General features: G+C 35.5%; 1 protein-coding gene across 3 annotated transcripts in view; it reads right to left on the bottom strand.

Annotated features, from left to right (window-relative positions):
• SMC3 (structural maintenance of chromosomes 3) overlaps nt 1–12579 on the bottom strand; it is a 37474-nt gene that overhangs the window by 14275 nt on the left and 10620 nt on the right. For 2 of the 3 annotated variants that reach the window (XM_082720197.1, XM_082720198.1), the window contains exons 7-17: nt 12428–12506; nt 8647–8764; nt 7527–7702; nt 6579–6659; nt 6179–6343; nt 5755–5876; nt 4538–4751; nt 1993–2096; nt 1377–1476; nt 817–977; nt 333–474 (exon numbers count right to left, since the gene is read on the bottom strand). In XM_082720197.1, the coding sequence (XP_082576323.1) occupies nt 333–474; nt 817–977; nt 1377–1476; nt 1993–2096; nt 4538–4751; nt 5755–5876; nt 6179–6343; nt 6579–6659; nt 7527–7702; nt 8647–8764; nt 12428–12506 (1462 nt within the window). Of the gene's footprint in view, nt 1–332; nt 475–816; nt 978–1376; nt 1477–1992; nt 2097–4537; nt 4752–5754; nt 5877–6178; nt 6344–6578; nt 6660–7526; nt 7703–8646; nt 8765–12416; nt 12507–12579 lie in introns of all 3 variants that reach the window. The other variant, XM_082720199.1, reaches the window with a different exon arrangement.

Genomic DNA, 12579 nt, shown 5'->3' with positions numbered 1-12579 from the left:
ATTTAATTTATAAGCCATTTAAAAAGTATATTCAAAAAACAAAAAATATTCACTTCAAATGACAGCTCCTCAAGGATTTTCTTCTTAATTTTGTCGCCCTGGGATAATCTCTCCAAGTATCCTGTCCTTCTGTATTTTAACACTTGACACATTTGCAATGATTTGTTTCATGTGTTCGCTATGACCTACACCTCCCTTCCCATTCCTACCCAGTAGTGACTATGCAGTAAGAGAAGACCAGTAAATCCTCACACACAGTACCTGTGCACTAGCATGTGCTAACCATAAGAAATAACTTACTGAAAGACAGACCTTCACACACACCAACTCACATTGGTTTCAGGATAGGCAGTATCCCTGACATCTAACTTGTTAAGAGGAAGGAAAGTGACTTCTCCAGGAAGATTCATTTTATTAAACTCCATCAAAATCTTTGTGCTGACTTCATCTGAATCAACAATATGATAAAATAACCTGCATGTAAACAAAACAAGACATATCTTTACTGCTAGACTTTAAAGTGCTATAAACATTCAGACAAACAATTCACTTTTTTTCTATGCAATCCAATTTGTACTGGGGTAGGATGGGAGGGAAACTAGTTAGAAAATTCCAATGGGGGGAGGGAGAGGAAGCCCCAAAAGGGATAGTTCTAGCTTCTACAATTAGGAATACTTAACATGTACAGCTTTAAAAAATTAAATAAGCAACTAAAATAAAAGGTTATGGGAGACAGATTGTACTAAAATTCCAAAAATCTGCTTCTCTTATTCCTTCTTTCCTTTAAAATTTCAAAATATCAAACAAAAACTTCACCTGTTGCCAGCAGTGACTTCCACGCATGTGTAGAAAGCAGGCTCACATTCGAAGTTATTCATCACGATGCCGTGATAGCCATTCTGAACATGCTGGTTTATTCCTTTCCTACGAAAGTGGTCCAGTACTTTGTTTATGCTGTCTATTCCATTTAAAATAGCCTGTTAAATTGTCAGAGGTGAAAAATATTAAAATAGTATTTCCAGTGGCAGTCCTGCTGGTAAGAAACAAACCTACTACTCTATACATTTAAAAATGCTTCGGATGTTAGACACCCTCCCAACTCCACATCACCCCCTTGAAAAATGTCAATTACACAAAACTTTAAAATGGGTTCTCTTCTGACACTAACATTAAAAATGGGACTCTTCAACTAAAAATCAAAAATGCTATTGTAGTAAAGGCTGCTTAAACGAGACCCATCATTTCAAATTTACAGGACAAGTGATTTGCACTCTTATTTATCACCCGAAACCAAGGACTTACAGCTTAAAAATTAACAAATTCTTGTGTAGTAAATGGCTCAATGTAAACTGAAGTAATGAAAAGAACATGCCCACCTTTCCTGTTGCTGCTCTAAGAAGTTGCTGTTTCTTTTCAAGATCTTCTCTTTTAGCAGCAAGTGCTTGCTGTTCTGCATTCTCCTCTCTCCACAAGTAACTAATCAATAAAAATTACACTTTAATTTTAAAAGCATTAAGATGCACCAACGGTATATATAGGATAAAATACTGAAAAAACATCAAACTTGAATAGTTCATTTTTAACTTTGTAAGATTTTTTAAAGAGATTTTATTTGAGAGTGAATGAGCACAACAGGGGGGGTGGGGGAGTGGGGGTGTGTGTGGGTGTGTGTGTGCGCGCGCGCATGCATGAGGCAGACCTCCCTGCTGAGGGTGGGAACCCCACCTTGGGGCTTGATCCCAGAACACAGGGATTATAACCTGAGCCAAAGGCAGATGGTTAACTGAGCCACCCAGGCACTCCAAGATTTTTTTAAGTGATCTCTACACCCAGAGTGGAGCTTGAACTCACAACCCCAATATCAAGAGTCACATATGTACCATCAACTGAGCCAGCCAGGTAGCCCAAGCTAATTTACAATTTAAAGACCATTTAACAGCCAGTAATTAGTGTCACTCAAAAAAATTAAGGCATATTTTAGTCTATACTAACTTTCTTTCACTTTGTAATTCATCTTTCTTATTTTTTACTTCGTAGTATTTTCTGTCCAGTTCTTCTACTCGAGCTTTGACTTCGTTAAGATCCTGATCCAGTTTCTATGAAAATAAAAATAATTTAAACTTAAAATCCAATTTCATGCAAACTAATCCACAGTGACAGCAAGATCAGTATTTGCTTGGGGATAGCAAGGCAAGAAGGAAGGGCAAACATTTTGGGGTGATGAATAGGCTTATCATCTTAACTGTTGTGCTGATTTCACAGATGTATTCATCTGTCAAAACTTATTAAATAATTTTTATACATTTTAAACACACACAATTCACTGTATGTCAATTGTGCCTTAATGAAGTTGTTTAAAAAATCCAATTCTAACTTTTAAAAAATGCCTTTAGGCAAAAAAGCACATCAAGAGCAAACATAAAACATAAATGAATTATTCTATAAAATATTGCTAAAATAGAATTAATTTGCTCACTAATGATCTAAACCTTTCAACTAGAATTTTAGAAGAAAAAAATACATTCACACATGCTCAAAATACTACAGTCAATGGTTTTCACACCACTCCCTCTATACACATAGGAAAGACTGAGGATTATACTAAGAAGCAAAAGGCCATTCTACATAATTCAATCAGCACTATAAAATCATCTCTAGCCAATATAAAGGATAGACTTCAGCAGTGGAAGGTATAGCTCAAATACTGCAAAATAATGAAGTTCAAGCTTGAGAAAGAATGAATAAAAACTTCACTGACAAATCGTGGCTCATCACCAGGCTGTTTCAAAAGGAGTATTCGTTGAGGATATTTCCATGAACTCATGACAAACACATGTCCTTTCTTTCAGGAGAGGACATGTAGCTATCACAGCTGAAACTCTATTAATTAATTTCCAAATAACTACCGGGAATCAACCCATGGTTTTACATTCCCTCCATAAAATAGCGACTAAAGCACACTGGACTCAAGAGGCTAGGAGACAATGGTTTAGGACTCCTGGTCACTCTTCCACCAGTTATTTTTGATTACAGAGCCAGTTAGGTTTGCTCCCCACTATGTTTTTAATTTTGTTCATGCTGTGATTACATTAAATATTAAACAAATATAAAGACAAAGGAAAGAGCTATTTCTTTAAAAACGTGATTTAGTTTTGGATACACTCAAAGGTGACTCACTAAAAATTAAATTAAATGGGGAAATCAACTCTAAAAGATCAGGGAGAAATAATCTATAAATGCATATATTAATATGTAATATGTACTTTATAACAATTTATAGTAATTCAAAATGTCAAATCAAAGTTAAAGACTAGGAAACTGACCCAGATTATAAAAGATAACAACAGAGATAAGACAACTAAATGCAATACATGATCCTAGACTGAATCCTGAATTCTGTTCTCATCCAGCTTTAAGAACTACATTTATGTGTGGCTCATAACAAAAATGTCCCGAGAATTCACAATCACTACTCATATTCAAAAGAAACATCTTGGGCTCTACATGAAAAGACTGGTATGCATTCTGGTGCGGGGTGCTGATAATGGGGGAGGCTATGCATTTGCGGGGGTAGGAGGTATAGGGGAAATCTCTGTACCTTCCTCCCAATTTTACTGTGAACCCAAAACTGTTCTAAAAAAATGGTTCTTAAAAAAAGACTGGTACATGAGCATATTATTTATCTTTTTAAGCAAAATACTTAGGATATAAATAAATGTATGTTTACATGTGTATAAATACAAATACTATTACATATAAAACTTAAATATATATACACACTTATATAAACATTTTATGTATTAAGTGAATTTTTGGATATAAACCAGTAACCAACTGGTATAGATCTCATGAGGTAAGAGGAGGGTTCCTCTGTGTAGGTACATATATAATTTCCTCACCCTATACTTGTCCTACATACTCCCTTCTCATCACTTCTATCATCCTCCAATCACCTATATGCAGCCATACACAATACTTAACAAAGCATTTTCCCCCTTTCTCATTTTAAATAAAGTGAGATCTTTCTTATCCTAGAAGTGATTTTATCTTCTACTTCAATTTTTAAGAAAATGCTACTAAACATGCATAGTAATGTTTTATTCATTTAGAAAATCTTATAAAAATCACCAGTCTTAATCAACAAAAAATATATTCTGCAATAAGTTATCAAATTGACAGAGAATTGTGAAAGACTAAAAATGGAAAAATAACTAGCTACTCTGAAGTCATATTTTGACTTATCATGTTAAAATTAAGGGTAGCTCAGAAATGTTCTACCAACTCACAAAAATGTATTTTAAGATATACTCAATCTACATGAACAATCACAGATACGGAAAAAATGTTCCTTGAAAAGGAAAACTATCATATAAATATTATGTATATAAATATTAAATTGTGCTGGTCTTTTCTAAGTAAATACCTGTTTTGTATATTTTAAGAGTAACAATGTTACTACTGAAAAATAAAACTTAAATAGGTAAGATGTACATGTCTTTTTGAAAGACTTTCACAAAACAGCTATAGAAGTTCTTACATTATACTGCTCCAGGTTCTTCTCTTTATTTGCCTCCGTGTCCTCCAAATCCTTATGGATAGCAGCAATCTGTCTTTTTTTGTCATTAATAGCCTGATCTAAAGACTTGAGTTCCTTTTTAATCCACTTATCCCTTTCTTCTTTTGATGTAAACTGGCTTCCTCGACCCTGCTTTGCATAAAGATCTGTTCTTTCCTGGGTAGCTTGGGCCAATCTATAACAAGACAGAAGAAAAGAATGGATTAAAAAGGAGACCAGAAAATAAGCAAGTTTAACTGCAATCAATGTCAAGACCTCAGAGATAACAGCCATCTTCAAAATTCCACAGAAAAAACAGTAAAAGCAACTAGTATCTAACAGAGATCCTTGGACTAGTACTATATAATATAAATCTCATTTTGAAAAGCCACAGTTAAAGTCATGTAAACGAGTCTATATCCTAAGGATTTCAGGCAGACAACATCTTCACTCCAGGTCTGGGTGAGTCAGTAAAGCTAGAGACAATCCTAATATCCTACCTCAGGAATTTTCCAACTATATTTAGCTATATAAACATTTCCAATTCCTTATAATAAAAGACACTATCAAGGTTAAAAAGCAAAAGAAAGACAAAGAAAACATTTACAATACACAGAATACTAGAACAAATACAGATTACAGATAACCCTATCAAACAATAAGAAAAAAAATCAGAAAAACAGTGGCAAAGGAAATAATTCACTAAGACAAATACTGGTAGCATAAGAAGATAATAATGCACTAAACCATGAAATCAGCAAAAGTTGGCATGTTCAATCTACAGATACATACTAAAATGTCTAGATGCTGAAACAGTAATGAAAAAAGGAAATAGGATGAAACAGAGTAAGATGTCATATGGGTAAAAAACAAAATAAAACAAAGAAACCACCATTCATGTTTCAAAAAGCCCAACAACATCTAGGCAAGTTATTTATCTTAGGCAAGTGATTTAACCTCCCAGAACCTCAAATTTGTTGTACCTAACAGTGATAATGTGACTCTCTTATGGCTGAATGAAAAAAAATTTATGTGTTATGTATACAATAACACATGGCCCACAGGAGCTGTTTAACACAGGCTATTAATGTGAAACTGGATTTAACTTCTGTTCTTACTGTGTCTTAATTCCTAACTATTCAGCTTTCACAGAGGAACTATGTAGAAAAGTAGAAGTGTTGGTGAAAGAAATCCCAGACCTAGCAATTCCTCGCTCTTCTTTTTCTTTCACACTGTTGAATTTAGGTTCTGTTTCTGCCAGTTCTTTCTGTTTTTCTTCTATTTTTTCAAGCAGCTTCTGTCTCTCTTTTAATAAGCGTTTCTGTAAATAAAGCAGGGTAAGTAAAAATGCAACCTTAAAAATTTCTGCTTAATTTTAAGTTTAGCATAAGATATTCTCTCATGGAAAAGAATTCATGAAAAAAACTGATCCTGTAACACAAAACTAATTTTTAAATAAAAAAACACAAGGAGACAGTACTGAGTTGCTACTAAGTGTGAATTATTTTAATGTGCCAGATCTTTTACAAAAATTTAAGCTTGTACTCCCATTATAGAAAGGATGGTCTTCTGCAATTCCTACTCAACGAACATTTGTCTTTCATTTTTAGCATTTTAACTTACCCTTTGTTCACTATTGCCTGCCAATTCATCTTGTAAATCCTTGGCTTTAAGCTCCAATTTAGTCCTCTGCTTAATCTGCTCTTGTCTTTCAGCACTGAGCTGCTCCTTTTCTTCTTTCATAGCTGAAATTTTTGTTTTCAGTTCTCTAACTTGGCGCTCAATATCCTAGCCAAAAAGTATGACACAGAAGTGAGTCAGACAATTAGAAGTACAAAAGCAGAGTTTTCACACCATAAGTTCTGTTCCTTTTTCCTTCATTTACACTTTCAGTACTGTTCTGTCTTTCCAATACTCAATCCCAATGACACCCATCTGAAGTTACCACTCCATAATTCTGGTAAAAAAGGATTTACTGTGGTCAAAAAATATAAGTTAACCTAAGCCTAGTTTATAATCTTACCTCCATCTTATCTCTTGCATCCTGCTGGGCATCTCTTAATTGCCTGGATTTTTCTCCACTAGTCTCTCGCTTAGCAGAAAGCTGGGGAGAACAAAAAGCTGTAATTTCTAACTCATTTTGTATTTTAATACTTCAAAACATGTAGTATAATTGTAAAATACCTGCAAAACATGTAGTATAATTGTAAAATACCTGCTAAAACAAAATCATTTACCTGAAGAGTTTTTTAATTTTTAATGATTTTAAGTAAAAAGCTCCTTTAGTTTTAAGTATTACATAAAAACAAACTTTTGGATGAAAGATCAGCAATACTAATTACAAAATACATCTTAAAAAGCCAAGAAAGGGGCACCTGGGTGGTTCAGTCATTAAGTATCTGCCTTCAGCTCAGGTCATGATCCCAGGAAGCCCTACATTGGGTTCCCTGCTCAGCCAGAAAGCCTGCTTCTCCCTCTCCCACTCCCCCTGCTGGTGTTCCCTCTCTCACAATGTCTTTCTCTGTTAAATAAATAAATAAAATCTTTTAAAAATTTTTAAAAATAATAAAAAATAAAAAGCTAAGAAAAAAAATTCATGAAACTTTTTTTAATTATTAAGTAAACTCCACCCCCAATGTGGGGCTTGAACTCATAACCCTGCTATCGAGAGTCCCGTGCTTCACTGACTGAGCCACCCAGGTACCCCTTCACAAAGCTTTTAAAGGTGGCTTTCCTCATTCTGGTTTGCCTTGCACCAGCACCTGATTACATTTCAGGTAAAATCATAGCAAGGACCATACAGGTCTAGGCGTTTTTCCCTTGGGATACTGAAAGAACAAATTTACTGACCAATGATTTCATTAAAAGGTATAAAAATTTTAAGTTTCCATTTAAAAATTACTGAAAGGTATAAATATAGAATGAGCTTAAAATAAAAATCACTCTGAATTCAAGTAACAAAATTCCTTACCTCATCAAGTTTAGCACGAGTCTCGTTAAGCTCCTGGTTATAAATGGTATATTCCAGGGCTCGTCTCATTTTATCCCACTTTTGATACTGAGCTAGTTCTTCCTTTTCTTCTTCTAAGGTATGTAATCTCTCTTCAATATATTTTAACAACTCATTGATTTTTTCCCGTTTGCCCTCTTAAAAAGAAATGAGAGAGGGGTGAAGGAGCTGAATAAAATTTTTATGTAAATAATATCTATTCTCAAATATATCATGAGTTAAAATCAATCTTAAGAACTAAAGCATTATAGGATAGTGTGTGGTAATCAAATCTAAGAAAGTAAAATGACAAAACACTTTATGATGAAAAGCATCAGAGAACAAAGTTACACATAATGACACTTTTTAAGTTTTCATTATTTTCGTTCATATACAATGTTCTATCAGTTTCAGGTACACAAACAGTGATTCCATTATTCAATACATTACACAATGCTCACCATGAAAAGTGTAGTTACCATCTGTCACTGGACGTTATCACAGTATCATGGACTATATTCCCTATACTGTACTTTTCACCTCTGTGACTTACTTTATAACTCAAAGTTTTTCCTCTTAATCCCTTCTACCTATTTCACTTATCTTCCCCCTGCACCACCACCTTGGCAAAGGAAATAAATAATTCCTTTAGGAACTCAAGACTGTCGGATTCTAAGACATGACAGAACACAGTACTTGAGAAGCTAAGTAGGGTTTCCATAATACATGTACTAAGGAAGATCAGAAGTTTCCCGTTTACTTGCTCCTAAACAACTTAAAACCTAATGCCAGCTGATACTCCCAGCAATTTTTTTTTTTGAGGACTGCACCCAAATCTGTTATCCTCACTAACAATGAGGACAGTAGAGGCACAAAATCGTTGACCTACAAAGGCATTATTATCTAACAGTAACTCCTTATTTAGAGAGAGAAATTATTTGAAATCTCACAACTTAAAATGTCACCAACTAATTTTCTCTCCATTCAGTATATAGGCAAATTATCAAACAGTATACTCCTGAGACGAGATAAAAGCCCTTACAACTATAATAACACAATGACAAAGTAATTCATAAAATAAGGCAAGATCAAATTTCTTTACCTGTTTCTTTCATTAAAGATATGCTTTCTTCTTTTCGTTCATCATATACTCTAGTACCAGCTACTTCTCTTAATAGTTTTAGTCTCTGAGAATCTGGTGCTGTGGCCATCTGGTTGATCTACAAATTTTACAAAAATAATTACTATGTAGCTACAGACTGCTCTTTAAGAACTCTACCTTGAAAGAGTATTCACATGCTAAGTTTTCAGTATCACTTCAAGAATATAATTTGTGCAATGTATATACCTACACAACCGTATGTGTGCAATGTATATACCTACACAACCGTATGTCCTTTATGTAAATGAAATTTATCAAATGAAAATCCAAACAGAATTGATACATTCTTCAACCTAATTTATGAATAAAACTCTAAATTAAAAATGAAGGAAGAACATCCCATCACCATACTTTTTCTTAGTCAACATTGTAAGGTATAAAAGATGTACTCCATTTTGAAAGAACAAAATATTTTTACAAGAGGGAAACTATCACTCTATAGTTTTAAAAAGCTGTAATGATACTATTAAAAATGTAACAGGGGTACCTGGGTGGCTCAGCTGGTTTAGTGTCCAATCCTTGGGTTTTAGCACAGATCATGATCTCAGGGTTGTGAGATCAGGGCCTGAATCCATCTCCCCAAGCAGTGCAGAGTCTGCTTGAGATTCTCTCCCTCTCCCTCTGCCCCTGCCCCATTTGTGTATACTCTCTCTAAAACAGAATCTTAAACACACACACACACACACACACACACTATTACTTCTTAAGTAAACTCTACACTCAACATGCGGCTTAAACTCACAACCCCAAGAGTCACATGTTCTACTGACTAAGCCATCCACATACCCCAGAAATGGTATGCTTTAAATATAGACAGGTAAAAATAACTGTCTAACAGAGTTGGTTACCATTAAATAAGCAAAAGCATTTTTAAAATCTTATTTAAAAATATATGGCAGGGCACCCAGATGGCTCAGTCAGCTGAGTGTCCAACTCTTGGTTTTGGCTCAAGTTGTGCTCTCAGGGTCATGATACCAAGCTCCGCATTGGGCTCCGCACTTGGTAGAGTCTGCTTGGGATTCTCTCTCTCCCTCTGTGACTTTCCCTGCTTGAGCATGCTCTCTAAAATAAATAAAATCTTGTGGTGCCTGGGTGGCTCTGTTGGTTAAGCGTCTGCCTTCAGCTCAGGTCATGATCCCAGGGTCCTGGGATCGGGCCTCGCATCGGGCTCCCTGCTCTACAGGGAGCCTACTTCTCCTGCTCCCTCTGCCTGTAGCTCCCCCTGCTTGTGCTCGCTCTCTCTCTCTCTCTCTGTCAAATAAATAAATAAAAATCTTAAAAAAAAAATCTTGAGGGGCACCTGGGTGGCTCAGTGGGTTAAGCCGCTGCCTTCGGCTCAGGTCATGATCTCAGGGTCCTGGGATCGAGCCCCGCATCGGACTCTCTGCTCAGCAGGGAGCCTGCTTCCTCCTCTCTCTCTCTGCCTGCCTCTATGCCTATTTGTGATCTCTCTCTGTCAAAAAAAAAAAAAAAAAAAAATCTTGAAAAAATATATATGCAAAAAAACCACAGAAAGTGGCACAAAGTGACATGCAACTTTAAACACCATGAGTTTACCATATTCATAAAAATAAAACTAATCACGAAGGGCAAAAAATACTCTCACTGCATTAAAAAAGTGAATTGAGTTACTCTAACACTTCTTACATAAAAAGAGAATCAGACTTTTACATAAAAAGAGAATCAGTTCTGAACTAAGAAAATATTGTCTATCAAAAGTATACATATATCAAAGAATCCTTCATATCCTTTTTTTAAAAAAAAAGATTTATTCATTTGAGAGAGAGAGTGAGAGAAGGCACCCACACTCAAGCAAGGGGCTCGGTGGGGGGGGAGGGTAGGAAGGAGGGAGAGAGAATCTCCAAACTGACTTCCCAGAGAACATGGAGCTCACTCAGGGACTGAACTCAGGACCTGGAGATCATGACCCAAGCTGAAATTAAGAGTTGGCCACTCAACCAACCAAGCCACCCCAGGCGCACTCCCTCCTTCAGATCCTTATCCCTGATTACCCCAATTATGCATGGTCATTCAACTTATTCACTTAAAAAATATTTAACAAATATTTACAACATATATGCCACTCTGCTGGGCACTAGGAAAAGATCAATTAACAAAACAGAAAAGGTCTTTCCCTCATGGAATTTGCATTCTAGTGGGAGATGAAAGAACAGAGAAAACACATAGGGCTTGGATAAAGGCAACATTTTTTTTTATCTTTTTTAAGATTGTATTTATTTATTTGACAGAGATCACAAGTAGGCAGAGAGGCAGGCAGAGAGAGAAGGGGAAGCAGACTCTCCACTGAGCTGAGAGCCCGATGTGGGGTTCGATCCCAGCACCCTGGATTCATGACCTGAGCCGAAGGCAGAGGATTAATCCACTAAGCCACCCGAGTGCCCCAAGGCAACACTCTTTTAGTTGAGGTAAATCATGGATGGCTTACATGAAATGACATATAAGCAGAAACTGAAATGAAGTATAGGGGCCTATTTGTATGTGTGTAGGGGAGACGCAAAAAAAATGGGCTCCCATAATCAGCCTCCATTTAAAAAAATTCCTTGCTTATAAAGCTGGTCTTTCCAAAAACTTGCTCTCAATTTCCCAAATGTGAAACACCATACTCTTCCTAATCACCTCTCCTGGATGCTAACCTTCCAACAGATATCTAAAAATCCTCCAATACGAAATAAGAGGACACTTAAAAAGAACTTTCCCCTGGTCCAAAAATACACTACAACAAACTATGAGAACACTTCAGGGTATGTTCTTTTTTTTTTTTTTTTTTTTTTTTTAAAGATTTTATTTATTTATTTGACAGAGGGAGATCACAAGTAGGCAGAGAGGAAGGCAGAGAGAGGAGGAAGCAGGCTCCCTGCCAAGCAGAGAGCCTGATGTGGGACTTGATCCCAGGACCCTGGAATCATGACCCGAGCCAAAGGCAGAGGCCCAACCCATTGAGCCACCCAGGCGCCCTGCAGGGTATGTTCTAAAAAAAGAAATTATCTTAGGTACAGTTTAAAGTATATGAAGAAACAGTAGAAAATATGTAACTAATAAAAACTATAAAAAAATATAATCTCCACAGGAAAAAACAGTTTGTGGAATTATAGGTTTCTGGCAATGTAAACTTTCTAATCATTTTAACTCTATGATATATTAAGTAACAGAAGATTACTTTTATGAAGTAATTTTTTTTCTAATGTTATTTTTATAGAATTTCTACAGTACTCTTATTTATTTATTTATTTATTTATTTATTTATTTAAAGTTAGGCTTTATGCCCAGCATGGAGCCCAATGCAGGGCTTGAACTCATGACCTTGAGATTAAGCCCTGAGCTGACAACAAGAGTTTTATGCTTAGCCAGCTGAGCCACCCAGGCGCCTCTCTATACTGTTCTTAAATATGCTCATTGTGACTTTCACAAACCAATAATGTCTTCTAGTACAGGACATCTTATTAAGTGATATAGGCCACTAAGAAGACAAGACCCACAACTGCTGAAATTATTGTATCCCACTACATAATAGATCTACTTTGTACCTTATGCGCACATAAAAGGTAATATGACATCAATAAAAAATAAATCATGAAAACAAATGACAGTAATGTCCATTTTGCTTCAACTTAACCACTAAAATCAATCAGCTAAGTTCATCATTCAAGTAAATATATTCAGAAAACAAATTCTAAAAAAAAAGGACATACAATTTTTTTACCTTTCCTTGTTTTACAATGTAATAAGGATTGCTTCGAGAAAAACCAGCACTTTCAAGGAGATTCATCACATCATTTTTCCTGTTAATAAACATTGAAAAAAATTTTTTCAGATGAATAACCCAACGATAAGCAAAAAAAAGAAGGGTGACTC

This window comes from Mustela nivalis (genome assembly GCF_964662115.1).
Source record: "Mustela nivalis genome assembly, chromosome: 2".
NCBI classification, from domain to species: Eukaryota; Metazoa; Chordata; class Mammalia; order Carnivora; family Mustelidae; genus Mustela; species Mustela nivalis.
Note: the sequence above shows the minus strand (reverse complement) of the source record. Positions and strands in the feature narration are given on the sequence as shown.